This window comes from Botryllus schlosseri, chromosome 2, assembly GCF_051294905.1.
Source record: "Botryllus schlosseri isolate E-star chromosome 2, Bs_hap1, whole genome shotgun sequence".
NCBI lineage: Eukaryota > Metazoa > Chordata > Ascidiacea > Stolidobranchia > Styelidae > Botryllus > Botryllus schlosseri.
In genome coordinates this window covers 19,501,468-19,519,747 of record NC_137237.1, presented here as the reverse complement: position 1 = coordinate 19,519,747, position 18,280 = coordinate 19,501,468, and the positions used below count along the sequence as shown (strand labels likewise).

The 18,280-nt window shown below is 42.7% G+C and overlaps 2 protein-coding genes across 4 annotated transcripts in view; both read right to left on the bottom strand.

Moving 5' to 3' along the window:
• LOC145434039 (angiotensin-converting enzyme-like) overlaps positions 1 to 11,648 on the bottom strand; it is a 78,346-nt gene extending 66,698 nt beyond the window's left edge. For all 3 annotated transcript variants that reach the window (XM_080311317.1, XM_080311318.1, XM_080311319.1), the window contains exon 1: positions 11,638 to 11,648. The gene's annotated coding sequence lies outside the window, so the exon portion shown is untranslated. The remainder of the gene's footprint in view (positions 1 to 11,637) is intronic.
• A 2,483-nt stretch (positions 11,649 to 14,131) lies between these two features.
• On the bottom strand, positions 14,132 to 18,209 carry LOC145434038 (E3 ubiquitin-protein ligase TRIM45-like). Its single transcript, XM_080311316.1, has one exon. The coding sequence runs from the start codon at positions 17,163 to 17,165 to the stop codon at positions 14,592 to 14,594; it is 2,574 nt and encodes an 857-aa protein (XP_080167442.1). The 5' UTR covers positions 17,166 to 18,209; the 3' UTR covers positions 14,132 to 14,591.
• Positions 18,210 to 18,280: the final 71 nt, after the last annotated feature.

The window sequence follows — 18,280 nt, the reverse complement described above, 5'->3', positions numbered from 1 at the left end:
ATTGGAATGGAATCACCCACACGTAGCAGAAAAGCCTTCATTCCTGAGACGCACACGATTCCGACATAGTATTTCTTTATGGGGTGCATCATTTTCCTCCGCGATTCGCTTATGTACGGTGTGGCGCAGATTACACTGTTACATTAAAAACGAATCACCCTGAATCCCACCAAGCGTGAATAAGATTTTCAAGCTTAATTCAATTCTCTGTGTTACCCTGCAACCACCATTTGTGAATAGCCGTGACTGTTGTATTATCCCACCGCTCCGAAATTTCCTTTTTTAGCCTTGATATTTTTTCGTGGTGCTATATCTGCTATCCATTACGCACGTCATCATTGACTGCTTATCATTTCTTCTTATGCCATTATTGACCGTAGTGCAAAAGATCAACAAGTGTTAAACGCCAAAATTTTTCTTTCAATAAACAACAACAACAATTAAAATCTCTCAAATTTTTAGGAACCAATTCGTTAATTCAAATTGCATATTGACGGCCGCCAACACACGCTAACTTAATTATGTGTAGTGGGTCGCGTAATTATTGTTTAACGGCGGCATGCGACCGTACCCCTACAGGTTTCCATCTCTGGCCTGTTGAAATATGGATGAAAAAGGCTGCAACGTATTGGGAATGCTAAATACTAATCAGGGCTTCGGGTTACCGTACCACCACCTAACACAGTGTTTCTCAAACTCGATCCATTACCAACGCCTTTGAGATGATCAGTCAAAGAAGTTGCTTATGCCATTAAAAAAGGAATGTAATTTACAAGCTGCCTACAGCTGGTATGAACATTGTACTATATTGCACATGACCGGTCAACATGTTCTGAGGCACCAACTTGCCTATTTATTGTGATAGCTTGTCATTGGACCATTTTAATTCGGGTCTGGTACACCCCATCTGAGTGGTACACTTTTTCAACATTTTGGTGCACCCCAGGGTGTACGAAACACCCGGTTGAAGAGCCCCGTAGGGATGGTGTGAACCTCTGAAAGGTTCAGGTTCGTGTGAACGCGAACCTTTTTGAAAGGTTCTGTGTGAACGCGAACGTGAACCTCGTGACGTCACGTGACGTCATATTGCTGATTCCAGCCCTATCATTCAATGTAGTGATAGCCTATAGCAGTGGTTCTTAACCTTGCCCCCAGCGCCCCCCAGGGGGCGCTGGCGATGTTGAAGGGGGGCGGAAACGCTCAGGGGGCGATATGGGGGGCGCTGGGCTCAGGGGGGTGGTATGGGGGGCGCTGGAGAAAAATGGCTTCGCAGTAGATGATGTGGTGATAGGACATATCCTTAATGAGTATTCAGAGCAAATTATCACCGAAAACTTCGTTACATATAGCCTTCAAAATACATATATGTTTAATTGTCCATGGGCGCCTAAATGACTGACACCGAATGTTCCTGTCTTGGCAATTTGAACCCCAGAAGACGAATTCCATCTGCCAGGGAAATATTATATGTCAGTGAAGAAATACCAATCTGAAATCGTGTGCGTCTTTTAGTTTAGCACGATTGGGCGACAGGGATATTCCTGTTGGGCGATATCCCCGTTGAGTGATTCTATATTTTTTGATATTGCAGACAGGGGGTCACGAAATAACATCATGCAACGAAGTCATACCAACGGGTTCGCCCGCCCGAATATGTTTAATTATTAGTAACGGGCCCTACAGTTTCCAAGAAACCTCACAATGTTTGCTTCAAGTTTTGATGAGTCTGCGCACACTCAACACACTGCGCTGACCCCTGGACAACAGTGCGTATCGACTAAAAAAAGGTAATAACTTCGGATTTGTTGTGCGCAACGTAGATTTTCTGTGCGCAGAGACCCAGGACCAACGTTTTTTGTTGGGGGGGGGGCTGGCGAAGTGCTGTTACGGCCCTGGTAACGAATAATTGTACCTGCGGGCACGCCCGAAGATGTTTAATTATCAATTACGTGCCCTTTATCTTCCTATACAACAGCTCACTCAGTTTATCGCGACTTATATATGTAATTACCACCTATTCATTCATGCATTATAGAAAATTTTGGTACCTAGGGTGACCAGGCCACACAAACTTTGCTGAACATCGAAATCACGATAGGGGGTTCATGGGGGCGAAGCCCGCAGAAGTTCGGTTTATCACGCTATGGGTGCGCAAGGCAATCGTTTTTAGGGGGTTGACGAAGTGCTGTTACGGCCCTCCCTCTTACTTATTGTTTTTATTACATTCCTTACATTATGAAGTTTGGGGGGGGTGCTGGAGCACGATAATTTTTGAAAGGGGGCGCTGGAGGAAAAAAGGTTAAGAACCACTGGCCTATAGTAATGTACACGATACCTAGCGACGACTCGGGCCACATAAAGCCACAATGCTGAAGCACATATTGGCGTTTTAAACGTCGCTAAATGTATCAACTGAGGCAATCAAATGATATAATACTCCCATAAAATCAATATCATCCGTCGTTTTGCCAACAATTCCGACGAGGACTTGCCACGGAATATAAAAGCTTACGCAGTAACGGTCTTGGCCAGATGGACAATGTATTCGGCGTCCGAGTATTGCTACATTGATATTGAGCAGAGTGTAAAACAGGTTTCTATATTTTCTACCGATAATAGGCTACCCCACAAGTTATACAGCTGTAGTCATGCATTACCTTAATCGCACGGATTTAGTTTTAATGATGCAGTAAACAAATGAAGTCAAGATTGACCCCGTACGCTTGCTAGATTTGTTACATCAAAAAACGATATCAATCTCATTGATTGGTTGAATAAGCATCATTCACGGACTACATGTAGTGTATGTCCCTCGTGATGTTGTGTGATTGCGGGTCAAGCCCACAGCAAAAGTCACTAAATTAAATATTCACAAACGGAAAGCTGGATATTTCGAGCAAACTTTTGTAACACAGCAAGTTAAATCTTTGAGATAGTCAAGGTGCATGCTCGTTTTGTGTAGATTTTTTATGACGCCAGCGCCATGCATAGAGTGGCACGCAGTTGAAATGCAATAAATTCGAACCAAAGATATCATAAAGAAGTGAAAATTGTAATATATGAAAAAGGTTCACAGTGCAGAACCTGCCAAGGTTCTGTTGTGAACGCGAACCTCTAAATTTCCGAGGTTCACACACAGAACGCGAACGTGAACCTCGCGTTCACACCATCCCTACCCCGTACTATACTACGATCTTCACAATTCTATAATCTTTGCTGACGATTACCCCGAAGAGTGTGTTCCGCTAATATTCGTTGAGTATGTTTCAATAGGAATACCGTTATATTATTCAATTGTATATTGAATTTATATATACCTCCATGAGTCTATATATAGCCTACCCTTAAATTGCGGTAAATGCGTGGTGTGGCAGCATAGAGTCGAGCTCCACCTTCGAATCTAGATATCTTCATAGATTGGCCGAATAGCCTACGTCAAATGGTGTGTGTCCGCATTGGCGTAGCCAGGGGATGGCGAAACAGGGATAACCCTGGGACGAAAGGGGCAATCGCTCCCCCCACATTTTTGGAAATTTTTCGTAAAATCAATAAATATTACAGTATTGTAGGTCAGATGTATGCAACCTAAAATTTTTCTTCGCGCCCAGCGCGATTTAGTGTCCATGTCCATACATTTCTTGATTTTAGTATAGGTATCCTGAAAATATATTCTCTCGCAAATACCCATAGTTGACTTAAGCTGCATTCTCAATTATGAGAATACAATAGTACCAGTAGATACACTATCTATAGAGTAACCCGAGGCTGTTGAGTTGGGGGGTGTCAATTCAGTAAGGGGATTGAGGACTGTTAGTTCCGGCAATTTCCGTTCCGGGACACGCGAAGACATATAGAGTAGGCTACACCCGACTCCACAAAGTGCGCTTCCAAAAGGATTGACGGCCATAAAACCGACGCGTGTATTCCGAAGCCTGCGATACAGATTTTCGGGTGCTTAAATGGCTGGTGCCTAATGATCCTGTCCCTGCAATCAGACTACTCCGATAAAAATGCAACTGGTACAGAAAAATATTGCCCCCTCCCGTTAAAAAGTGCTAATTTGAAATCGAACGAGTCTGATAAAAAGAGTTTTTCTTTTAATTTGGTCTAGTATGTATCAGCGATTCCAATCTTTAAAGTAGCGTCAATCTTTACCAAAGGTTGCTAAATAACCGCGCTTCAACGAAGTAATTAATAAGAATGGCCAGCATTTGCTTATATACAAGCACCAATATTTATTATTGATCAAATTCTTCCATTTATTCAAAAATACAAAAATTAACGCTCCGCGCGACTACTAGGTCCGAAATCCACACTGATTGTTCATCACCTAATGTCAGCGATTCGGGCTATTCCGTGAAACGATCGCCCAAATACAACGTTAGCTGGCAACTGGAAGCTTCCGTAGGGTGTGTGTGCGTCTAAGAATCGTATGTGTAAAAGGGTCTCGATGAAATTGGCCATGGAAGAATGTACGGTTCTGCGATGTCGGGGAAGCTCTTCTAAACTTCTAAATAATTTGCTTCTACCCAATTGTTTTTCTAGATACGTGGCGCTACGACCGTGCGTGTGAGCGATCTTTTAAATGGTGACAGCTTTCTCCGCAATTCATGAAGTAACAGCAATAAATAACAACTACCCCGACCGTCGCCCTCCCTCTATAAATTCATAAATAGTCTGCCGTGTGGTAAGAACATATAGCTCAAGATGTATAATTAGGTGCCCCCTGAATGTTCGATGACACCACTTCTATCAGCCCTACCGGTAAATCTGATAATGAAAACGTATTTTCAATATGAAGGTAATAATATAATAAACCGATTTCATTAACCATGAAAGATTTTCGCGCTTTGCGCGAAAGTGTTCACGTCTGATTTTTCAACAATCAATTATCACATCCCTTTATGTCTGTGCGTGCTGGAATATATGTACGTTAAACGATCGCCCCAGATGTTGTGTTTAGCATCCAATAAGAGCCTAAGATCATCGTTTTTTTTTACAAATTTTCTACTCTTTTTTAAGGGGGGGGGGGTCATTTACGTCATCGAATTTTTCGCCCCTCCCAAATATTTTTTTCTGGCTACGCCCGTGTGAGTCCGTCGCAATTCCTGTGTATGTCGCCAACAACGCGGACACCTTTAATCCAGTGGTTCGCAACCGGTGTTCCATGGAACACCAGTGGCTCCGTGAGTCAGTCTCAGGGGTTCCCTGGAAGTAAATTACACCCAACTCCTACATAGTCAACTCAGTAGTCGAATTGTGACTGATTTGGTGGAACGGGGCCTTCGTGGGCGAGGCTTCGATTCGCAGCAGATTGCGGGCTTATATGGGCTCCTCTTAACCAGAAAAAAAGGCCCGATGAAGAACCTAGTCAAAATGAAAACGAATGAAAATAGCAATAAAGAGCGTATAAAATGGGCCGTCGCATGAAGATTAACATCGGAAAACTGTGAGATCGGGCACTAGGCCGAGGTTGATGTAGAGACCGCAGCTGGTCGTTTTGGCATCCTCCTATCTGTTCATTACATCGCATTGTGTCTTGTGTATCGCACAGTATAATGTGAGTGATGAAAATAAAATCTGACGCATATTGATTATAATATTATTATATTTGATTCTCTTCCTTCTCGTCGTCATTCAGTGTGGCTATCAGGCGGCTGTTTCTCAAATAGTATTTACGGTGGGCACATCTGTAATAAATAATTAAAGAATTGGCCTCCATAAATACTATTTTATTAAAATCCAAATTTTTCGACGGCGATAACTCCGCTTCCACTGGTTGGAACCAAACCAAATTTGGTGAGCATCGTTTCAACAATTTCTTGTGCTGAACAGAAATTTTTTAACTTATTTATTTTTACATAATAAATAAAAAACTTTCTTCTCCTGCAGCAATGCGGCTACTGATTGGAATGGAACCAAATTTGGTGTGCAGGCTTCAATTAGGTAACCGAACAATTTTATCAAGTAGCCAGTACAATTTGAGAAAAAAAGTCATTTTTGAACACCCGTAATGGGCATATTGCCTTGTCGTTGGCCCAGATAGCGCCAAGGCCGAGACGCCGAGTAAACGGCTTGACTTCCCCGCAAGATCAAGCCTACGAGAAGATAGTATTTTAGGTGGTATATAGGATGTCTTGCTAGCCGCACTATCGATTCCTTAGTCGCTGAAAATCGTTGTCAGGTATCGTGCACAGCTCGCATTCTAACTAAGACGAGATTGATGATGATGGTATTTCTTGTTGAACTTGAGCATATTTTATTACACCATTGTACTGACGCAGATATTTGAAACGTGGTTGCAAAAAGTGTGGCCTTTCGAGTGGTTGCTAAAATATAACTTTTTTTCTGGATTCCGGGGATTCACTGATGATTAAATTGTCAGATTGCGTAAAATAATCCTGCACACCAAATTTGGCTCGATTCCAGCTGGTAGATGTGAACGCACAGGAGTTTCGAATTTATTTTTTTTTTAAATTTTTTTTTGTTTCAAATTTTTCTGTCAACCTCATGAAATTGTTGAGTCTACAAAAACGATATAAAACAAATTTGACGCAATTCTAATCCGTATAAGCGAAGTTATTCAAGTTTTTAATTAATAATTCTGGGATGCCATCTTTGTTCAGCATCGTTCCTTTAGACAACTTAACAATTTCATGGGGTTGACAGTAGTTTTATTCTTTTTAATGAATTCAAAATTTTCAAATCCTGTGCTTTCACATCGCCGAGCCAAATTTGCGTGCAGTATCCTGGAATCAGGAAAAAAGGTTAATATGTTTGGATTTGGACTACCCTTGGCCTATTTTGTATCGATATTGCATTCTTGCGGCCCGCGGCCTCTACGACATTTGAAAAGTGGCCCGTGACCTGTTTTGAGTTTGGTACCCCTGGCTTACAGCAAGTAGGTCACAGTGTTGGGATGACTCGAGTCATGACTTGACTCGAGTCAGACTCGAGTCACCTTTTTCGTATGACTTGACTTGACTCGAGTCACTTTGCTAAAATGACTTGACTTGACTTGACTCGGCGTATCAGAAATGTGGATTGACTCGTGACTCGGAGCTAAATTCACGAGTCAATTTCAAGTCATCAAGTAATCGGTGCCGATAAAAATCTGTATCTGTAATATCTTTGGATTTTCGCAAAACGCTGGTGTAACCCATGAGACTGCGACCACATTCAATGATCGTGCGTTTTACTGAGCCTCAATTGTTCTCTCACAAATAAATTGACCGCAAACGAAGGAATCGAAGCTTATGGCTTACGTTGTCGTAAACTAGTAGTACAAGTAATTGAATGGCAAAATGTATTTTTCTATTCTCACCTTAAGCAAACCTCTTGTTTTATTGAAATTGAATTCGAATATGTTTATATAGTCCCCAACTATTTGTGCAGGCTCGAATTGTATCATGGGTAATGTATTGCGTCTTATCAATTCGTTCTCAATCAATTCTCTATTCTCTATTTTGGCTGGTAACTATCAACTGAAGCTATGTAATTACTTACGCAGTTTATCAGTTCTACATACATGTGAGTGATACAGCGCCTTCCTGCGTGTATATTCAACTCTATATTCGTTTAGCGGTTGAGAATCAATGACCACTTAATATGTATTTCAGACAGCTAGCAAAATGCAATGACGTAATCATGCCTCATACTTCGAAAAGGCAACTTGACTTGAATTGTGACTTGACTCGTGACTTGACTTGACTTGACTCGACTTGACTCGAGTCACCTCCAAAAATCGAGTGACTTGACTTGACTCGAGTCAAATGTGCAATGACTCGAAATGACTCGTGACTCGAAGGTAGTGACTTGATCCCAACACTGGCTAGGTCATTGCGTCAAGAATTAGTGTAACATCAATTGTTCCTTTGTTTTGTTAGTCAAGTCAGGTCAACAGCAGTGAAATGGTTACATTTATATTGTACTTGAATTCGTGCAGATCCCACCTTCTACATGCGTAAGAGTGGTTTAAAATCAACCTATTGAACCGGAAAAGGAGTTTTTGTTACCGAACGTAGGCTACTTATGGAGTTTACTTGGTTTCAATTACCAAAAGAGTGCTTCGTAAAAAGCCCTATAGTCAGTACTCAACTACAACTTAAATATCCATCCATCTCATAGTTATTCTCTTCTGGACAATGTAGCGATAAATTATCCACTCAGCTTCTCAGAAATTAGTCAATCTGTTCTCATTATCCCCGTATAAATAAATAACGGCTTGACCTATTTAGGGGTCAGTGAACTAAGATGGATGGTGCTACGTAGATACTGAATCCACTGTAGGCGGGGTGCCGTGACGTATACTATTTTGAACGTTGAACCTTCGGGTTAATGAGTCAGGAAAGTACGTAACTACTTCAATTATCAGTACAACTTACAGTTTACACAATCTGGGATGCTGATTTGGCCTGGGAACACAGGAAATCACTCATCACTTCATTCTCTTTGTATGCTAAAACTTTACTATTTTATATGATGCAATTATTGAACTACACCAGTGGTTCTTAACCTTTTTTCTTCCAGCGCCCCCTTTCAAAAATTATCGTGCTCCAGCGCCCCCCTCCCAACTTCATATTGTAAGGAATGTAATAAAGACAATGAGTAAGAGGGAGGGCCGTAACAGCACTTCGTTAACCCCCCTAAAAACGATTGCCTTGCGCACCCATAGCGTGATAAACCGAACTTCTGCGGTCTTCGCATGAACCGCATATCGTGATTTTGATGGTCAGCAAAGTTTGTGTGGCCTGGTCGCCCTAGGTACCAAAATTTTCCATAATGCATGAATGAATAGGTGGTAATTACATATATAAGTCGCTATAAACTTTTTACCTCTCAGCCCACGTAATCAGATTTACCAGTAGCACTGAGTGAGCTGTTGTATAGAAAAATAAAGGGCACGTAATTAATAATTAAACATATTCGGGCGTGCCCGCAGGTACAATTATTCGTTACCAGGGCCGTAACAGCACTTCGTCAGGCCCCCCCCCCCCAAACAAAAAACGTTGGTCCTGGGCCCCCATCGGGTGATAAACCAAACTTCCGGGGGACTTCACTCCCAGACCCCCATTAGGCTGTCCGCTATTTGCTGATAGCCTATTAATTATCTACATTGGGTGTCCATTTACTGAGGCAGCTATTCTCGCCTATTCGCGCGAAGTGCTAAAAATTTCACTAATTAATGATTGAATTGGTCAATATCATCGGGAATTGCATGTAAATTGAGATCAATTTTTATCCGGTAGAGCTGAGTGAGGTGCAATGTTCCCTCTAAGCTGCGCACGTGCGCAGTGCTGACACGGTCTGTGCACACAGAAAATCTACGTTGCGCACAACAAATCCGGAGTTATTACCTTTTTTTTAGTCGTTACGCACTGTTGTCCAAGGGTCAGCGCAGTGAGTTGTTGAGTGTGCGCAGACTCATCAAAACTTAAAGCGAACATTGTGGGGTTTCTTGGAAACTGTAGGGCCCGTTACTAATAATTTAATATATTCGGGCGGGCGAACCCGTTGGTGTGACTTCGTTGCATGATGTTATTTCGTGACCCCCTGTCTGCAATATCAAAAAATATAGAATCGCTCAACGGGGATATCGCCTAACAGGAATATCCCTGTCGCCCAATCGTACTAGACTAAAAGACGCACACGATTTCAGATTGGTATTTCTTCACTGACATATAATTTTTCCCTGCCAGATGGAATTCGTCTTCTGGGGTTCAGATTGCCAAGACAGGAACATTCGGTGTCAGTCATTTAGGCGCCCATGGACAATTAAACCTATATGTATTTTGAAGGCTATATGTAACGAAGTTTTCGGTGTTAATTTGCTCTGAATACTCATTAAGGATATGTCCTATCACCACATCATCTACTGCGAAGCCATTTTTCTCCAGCGCCCCCCATACCGCCCCCCTGAGCCCAGCGCCCCCCATATCGCCCCCTAAGCGTTTCCGCCCCCCTTCAAGATCGCCAGCGCCCCCTGGGGGGCGCTGGGGGCAAGGTTAAGAACCACTGAACTACACGAATGCCGCGAGATGCGGTATTTGTATGTGGGCTGCGGGCATATCGCCAGCTAATTGATTCAACCGAATGCACAGGGTGGAATTTTAATGAGTTCAGGCGATAAAGCCAGGTACCAGATCTCTGTTACTACTCGGGCATTCGCATTCGCATATAGCCTACATGATGGTCTCAATGCAGCACGTGTCAGATAGCAGATGTTCAAAAAGGAGTCAATGGGTAACTGAGTTGAACAATAGGGCTCTTCAAAAATGACTTTTTTTCTCAAATCGTACTGGCTACTTGGTAAAATTGTTAGGTTACCTAATTTAAGCCTACATACAAAATTTGCTTCAATTCCAGCCAGTAACCGCTTTGCTACAGGAGAAGAAAGTTTCTATTTATTATATAAAAATAAATATTAAAAAATTTGAAAATTTTCTGTTCACCACGTGAAAGTGCTAGGCTGTCTATAGAAATAATGCTCACCAAATTTGGTTCAATTCCAACCAGCGGAAGCGGAGTTATTGCCGTCGATAAATTTGGATTTGAATGAAATAGTATTTACGGTGAGCACAACTATAATAAATAAGCAAAGAATCGGTCACCGTAAATACTATTTTATTCAAATCCAAATTTTTCGACGGCAATAACCCCGCTTCCTCTGGTTGGAATTGAACCAAATTTGGTCAGCATCGTTTCTATAGACAGCCTAACACTTTCATGGGGTAAACAGAAAAATTTCAAAATTTTGATTATTTATTTTTATATAATAAATAGAAACTTTCTTCTCCTGTAGCAAAGCGGTTACTGGCTGGAATTGTACCAAATTTTGTGTGTAGGCCTAAATTAGGTAACCTAACAATTTTATCAAGTAGCCAGTACGATTTGAGAAAAAAAGTCATTTTTGAAGAGCCCTATTGAACAATGCGCGGAACATACGTGAGCAGAGATAACTATGATAACTCCGTACAGTAGCGTGGGAAATTGAGAATAAACAGTAAACATTGGTCAGCGTCTTCCTTCTTTACCCTTACTGAGTTATCACGTTAGTAGAATTGATGGCCTGGGTGCCAATTAACTTGATAATTATAATGCAAACATCCCTCTTTTGAAATTTGAATGTTTCTATTATCATCCCGGTGGTGGTGCTGGCCTGCCGGGTGTAATCGTATGAACAATTGAACATTCTGTCCGATTAAAATTTGTCTTTAGCGTTCTACGAAGTTATTTTTTCTTTGGATAAATGAATTTCACGACGGTCTCCTTTAAAGACTGGTAGAAAACCAAGAATTGGAAGATAATGCTATTGGGATTGGTAATTACCTAATTATATGACAAGGACGAATAGGATATGCTCGAAATAACCATTCTACAATGTACAATTGTACATGTACAGTAGGCCTACATGTACATAGACTTACCAGCCATATTACTACAATATCCCTAGCAATATAATGGAACACCATAATAACAGGGTGCAACAGACAATCGGTTGCCTGAATAAGATACGGTCACGGTTGATGATTGTCAATGATTATGAGCATCGCGTTATTCGCGTACCATGAGTTGCACATAAATACTATACAACCCTATGTATGGTCGAGTGTCTGCAATGTCTGCATGGCATAAAACCATAATACAACAGGTCAATATCATATTCAAATGTTTCCAAGTCTCGTGGTTGTGCATTGTGCAATGTGCATATAAGTACAATCGCAGGCTCCAGTAATATATTTCGTCCTCGAACGTCACGAAATCAGAACAACTGAGCTACTACGGGCAATAGACTAGACATGGATTGGATACGGAGGATTGTAGGATCATAGGGGTCGAAATTGTGATGGATTCGATTATGACAAAGGTTGCGTGGAACGGATACGAATGTTTTAATAGAACGTATCTTCAATTGTTGAGACTGAGAGACGTACTTTTACTCTACAGTTTGGCTCGTACCTTGTTAACGAAATAACTGATTGGAAGTAATTGGTAGCGCCCGCGTTCACCCTGTATACCTTCTCCCCATTTGGTAACTTTTTTGCTCAACTATTCTAGATCAATACGTATCCATTCCGTGTACATTTAATAATTTGTGTTTTTTTTTGATTTGGTGTATTTCATTTTCCCGTTTTCCATAATTGAGATAGGCCTTCACTGGATTCGCGTCCTAATCGAAGGGACGAAATAATCGTGACTGTCGTCGACTCTCTTGTCCGCCCTTCCACAGAGTGGGTTTCACGATGATGAACATCCTCAAAATCAGGCCCGTAACTGCCGCACCCCAAACCCCCCATAAGGGGGGGGGGCCGAGCTCGAAGCGGGCCCCAAATTATTTCGTGAATTAGCATAAATTATGGAGTATTTTTTGAAAATTTGTGCAACATTTTCAAAAACATTTTCGCGCCGCGCGCGATCTAGAGTTGCCGAATATCTTTATTATTGGGTACTCTTCCCCCAACCAAAAATACACAACATTTATAGAAATGGGAATATCGGCGTTGGCCATTACCGCGCCATGTCGCACCAAGACGAATAAAGTTTTAGGCCATGTAATATGCGACTCCAAGAAGTGCGCCAGAACGATCGGCAGCGAGAAAACCTTGGCCGAAAGGGACTGCCCTTATGCTGACCGAAAACTTCGTTATATATACAAAATATATATACGTTTAATTTTCCATAGGCGCCTAAATGACTGGCGCCGAATATTCCTGTCTGGCAATCTGAACCTCATCACAAGACAATAAATACCACCCCGCAGGAAAAAATTATATGACAGTAAAGATATACCAATTTGAAATCGTGTGTACTTTTAGTTTGGTACGTTTAGGCGATTCTTTATTTTTTGATATAGCAGACAGGAGGTCACGAAATACCATCATAGAACGAAGTCATACCAACGGGCCCGCTCGCCGGAATATGTTAGATTATTATTAACGGGGTCTACAGTTTCGAAGACACCTCACTCAGCTATACCGGTAAATCTGAGTAGAGAGGACAGGAAATTCATACCAATATATATGCAATTCCCGATCTTACTGACCGATTCATCATGAATTATCGAAAATATTCGCGCCTCGCGCTGGCTCACGAAACGGCAAAAGCGAACAACGTGATGGGGGACGGTTTATCACCTTATGGAAGCCCATGACTCAAGTTTCTTGTGGGGCCTGACGAAGCGCTGTTCCGTTGTTGCCAACGGGTATACACCCGGAGATGTTTAATTATTATTGAAGGTTCCTACCTTTTCAAACACACCTCACTCAGCTCTATCGGTAAATCAGATTGCGTGAGCAGAGAGAGGGTAAATATTAATAGCAATATATATGCAATTCTCGATCACATTGACTGATTCAGTCATGAATTATAAAAATTTCTTGCGGTTCGCGCGTTTAGGCCGGAAAAGGTGACTCAATGAACGCCCCCTCAAAGGTAGATGACAAGTTTCGATAAAGAGCGTATAGCCTGATGGGCTGTTTCGCCCCCCAGAAGTTAGGTTTATCATCCTATGGGGGGCCCAAGACCAACGTTTTGGGGGGGCTGACGAAGTGCTGTTACGGCCCTGCTCAAAATACAATTTTGTGCAGATGCTTTCAATCTGAATTTCCAAATATACCAATCCGACTCGCAGATATTTCCAAATCTCCCACTCGATTACAAGCAACACTGCCACAGCAAGCAAAACTATTTACAGAAGCAGAATATCAGATAACTCAATTCAAGACGCCGTGCATGACGTCGCACTTTTTGTGTACTATCTAGCAGCGCACATAGTTACCAGGTTTGGCTATCTACGACATCATAACGCCTCACATTCGGCACTTGACGAGTAAGGACAGTGGGCACCAGTGTCACAGAGAGTTCAACTACCATGCCAGCGTACCATTCTATACAGAGAGCCACACTTCATCAACTGCAATATGCTAACAAGGCAATCCCACCTTCCGAAGCCCTGTTTAAAAATATCGCGGCGCAGAGGTACAAGATTACGAGACATATACTCAAATATTGATCAACAAACGTCGCGTCCTCGCACTATGTTGGCAAACAAGTCGCAACATTGCAGAGATTCCAGACCGCAGTACGCAATCCCGCGCCACGTGAGTGGCACTATTTAGTCCAAAGATCGAAATCCACGAGGTTGTCACATATATTTTTTTACAAACTCATTCGACACCGTCACATTGAAAAACAACTGTACCATTATCAGCGTGCAACGTACAGAGAACACAAAACAGATTGTACACAGATTCAAATAATACTGAAAATATTGAGGAAAAAAAACACATTTCGTACCAAACCACATGACCGCGGGTACGTCAATTTATAGATCAGAATTCGAATGTATGCACCGAAATGGACTCATCGCATGATATGGTAGTGGTAGGGCCGAACTCCCGAACATGTCGAAGAATAACGAATCCGCATTCTTCCTTGAACGCCTCTACAAATACGATTTACTGCGAGAGTAACGTAATAAGAAAGAGGTAATCAGCAATAGGTAAACTCGGACTGAACATGTTTACAATATAGTAGCTCCCCACCAGGGTACTGATAACATTCAGAAGTGTATAGGATGTTCGGCCATACGATCATAACGTGATAGTTTTCACTTGTTTCGCGAGAGGGCTGATCGGAATCGGCTTTCTGGCATACTGATCGGGGCCGTTGAACCCTCGATGGGTCCTTGAGTACATAGTATTGCCAGACAGAGGAATGGCACATTCCCTAGCCTGATTTCGTCTTACTGGTAAAGTATTGCTGTGGTGCGAAGGAGAATAAGGATAAGACACAAGATTATGATTCGGCATCAAAGTTCTGTTATCCGGCTGACACATATTTTGATCGCACGACGAGGCTTCCGTCGTTTTGCCGCAGCAGGACCAATGAGGACCGCCCGGATGGCCACTGTGACCGTGGCGACAGCCTTTGAAACCGCCGGGCGTCCCAGCACCGCAGGCACACACGGTATTTCGATCGCCACCTCCAGAGCAGTAAGCGCAACAGTGAAATATACCCGAATGGACATTGTTTTTAGAGTCCATCGCAGATATACTGAAAGGGCTGTCTTGGATGGGCCTACCGAAAATTCGTACATCGAGAGAATATGATCCAGTCGCGTAAACGATGTATAACACTCTGTAACTCCCGTCTTGGCGATCAGTGATTTGTATTTTTGGTTTCTTAAATAAATTCGGATCCACACCCTCCATCGTAATCGAGGCGGTGACATCGTGCCCACCAAGGCCAAGTTTTTGGCCCTCGAAATTTTTCGCCACGACAATAAATTCGGCAGGCAATCGCACTCGAGAAAATTGAATCCCTTCGCCGAACGCGGTACACTGGCTGGCTTCTACTGCATGACAAACTACGTCGCCGCAAATGTCGACTTCTAATCCGGGACGCAAAAGTCGGGATGATCTCTTGCTTTTGCCCGAAGCGCAATCCATATCGCCGTCGATCCACGCTTTGACTTTCTTGTTGACTACGAATTCAATAAAGTTTTCGGAATATTCCGCTGGTTCGGGAAAGGGTTTCTCCGATAAATTCCTCAACCGTTTCAGAACATATGGCTTCATCGACAAAATCTCGTGACTGCTTCCGTCTTGCATCAAATCCGACGTGAATTCACAGGAATCGGATATATCGTTTAGTAGCTTCTTAATTTCGTTTTTCTGCATTTGTATCGTCGAGTTTCTACTTTTCGCTTTGCTTTCTACAGCAGCTAATAAGGACGCTTTATGTCTCTGCAGGGTGTTTATGTAACTCGCAAAATGCCGTTCCACCTTCCCGGCCACTTCTTGAGCCGTCTCTTGAACCCTCTTAGACGATTGCTCCAAGAGCATGGCAGCTTTTTCTAAATCTTGTCTCTTTGATTTACAAGAATCAAGCTCGGTGGATATTTCGGAGGTTTTTCGGTCGATGACGTGAGTCATGTATTCGCATTTGTGGTCTCTGTGCTTCGACCCCAAGCAGCAGTCTCGGCACACGAGTTGCGAACAATCGATGCAGTATAATTTAAGCTCCTCGCTGGTGTGTCGTTGGCACATGATGGGTATCGATTTTTTTACGGTTGCCGAGAAATCTAACTTGGGACCGTCTTCGTTTAGTTCGCTACAGGAGATTACATAGTGAGCAGCGGTCATACTTTGTCGCCTGTGGGCTTGAAAGCAGAAATGACACATATTTACATTGCACTGCACGCAGCGCGCTTCCATTTTCGAGCTATCGGGACACAGGTCGCAAGAAAGGTGGCCGGTTTTTCCCGATTTCAGATTATGCAAAAGTAGCAATCGTTGAACGGCGTGGTTGATCGGGAGACCGTACACTCCTTCTAAAGATAACTCGACTGTCGCAGAGCAAGTTGGACATTCCAGTGTTTCGCACGAAAACACATTTTCGTTATAAGTCGAATGGGAAAAATCGGGCTTAACGGCGGTCACTTCCTCTTTATGATGTACTCTCGACTGCAAACAGTTTGTACAGAATGTATGCAGACAAGGTAGCAATCTTGGAGTGATGTAAATATCACCACAGGATGTGCAGGACAATTTACTGTTCTTTTTTTCATGGCCATGGCAATTTTTAGGCAGTGGCGGAGATTGTCTTTCTTCGTAGGAAGTGTTGTCATGATTATACGGCATTGGAACCTCGACATCCATCGCCGTCATGAAAATGGACGTAGTCGATGTCGCCATGTCCGCTGTTGCGTTACCTAATACTGATAAAACAGCGTTCGTCTGTTCAGCTGGAACTCTCTTCATGTCCTGAGCTACACAGTCTTCGTCTACCCACGATTCTCGGGCATTCAAGTCGGCAAACTTCGTGTCTGCTAATTTCAACAGCTCGGATACAAAATCTTGCTCGCCAGGAGAAGCGCAACGCTTGTCACCACTGGCAAGAGAGTCGAAGCTGGATATACCAGAGTCCGTGTGCAGGTTGCTGCAAGGCACACTGACATCGCTGCTGTTCGAGATCCTGTTCAAAATATTCAGCTTTGCGGACTCTGGATCACCATTGTCTTCTGTCTTGCCACGAGTTCGGTCCCTATTTCTGATTTGTAGAGACCCCAGTACTGGTGAAGAATGTCTAGCAGCGTCTTTAGCATGCTTTCCGTCTCTGCCAACTTGGAATGATGGGCGTTCTGTTGAGTTCCTTGGCTTCATTCTACTATAGCATATCACTAATTACGCAGCCAAGAGTTACAAGTAATAATATTGACACTAAATTCAATAACAACGATAAGCAATTATAGTTTGAAGTTACACTTACGAACAAGGCACGTTCAATAATAGTCCCTTTTGCAGCTCTGCCATACATCGACTGTATCTCTGCACAATTGCACATACGAAACTAGAATGTAGATAACATCTATAACTCTACTCAAAGCTCAATATGCCGCTACATTCCCTGAGAGAATGCAAAAACTTCACACGCCTCATCGCATACTTGACAAACCTCGCATGACATCAGGAATATCGTGTGATTCGTATCGCAAGCGATTGCGCACATTATAAAGTAGCCCGAAGGAGAATACAGGACATTTAGATCAGAAACAGCTAAAAATTGAGATGTCATCGGTAAGAATGAAGTATGCCGAACCACTTTGATCTACCACTTGCTAGCCCGTAGCCAAAAACAAAACGCTAGCCTCGTTCTAAACACATAAAATTGAATCACTGAATGACGAGAGTACGAACTCGACATTCCAAATGCCGTTGAGTCATACCGTCGAAAACTGCGTAACAATGCCACGCCGTTTACACCTTCATTCAACAAACATCAGCTGACGGACAGAATTCCAGCGTACCACTCCCTACCTTGCGTTACACCCATTCCGTGAATTACTACCGAACTTCCACCTCGTCCGTTATGTTTTTTCAACTAAATATAGACACGATGTATTCAGGTCATTACACAACGAACTACAAGATCACCATAGTCGCAAAACCAACACACAAATATACAACCGATTATATCCAGGCAGTTTCGACAGTAGAATAACTTACAACGCGAGAATATCCAACATTGTTATTCTTGATCGGCTACGTCAATGTTCGCCCGACAACTGACTACGAATCCAAGTAACGACTGGCCCATGAATTGGCTACGATACCAACAACAACAAGACCCAAAGCGAGACTGACGGAAACCTTCGACGCGACGCTTTTCACAGAATGTCTCAATTCCCTTGAGTAGAGCTCTAATGACCTGTATAGACTACAGAACGCCTTCTTTCAACGAAACACTCTCACACGCGAACTCGATATCCTCGTCATGG

Excerpts from the sequence above, each read along its gene's own strand:
- LOC145434038 (XM_080311316.1), bottom strand. The coding sequence starts at position 17,165 with ATGAAGCCAAGGAACTCAACAGAACGCCCATCATTCCAAGTTGGCAGA.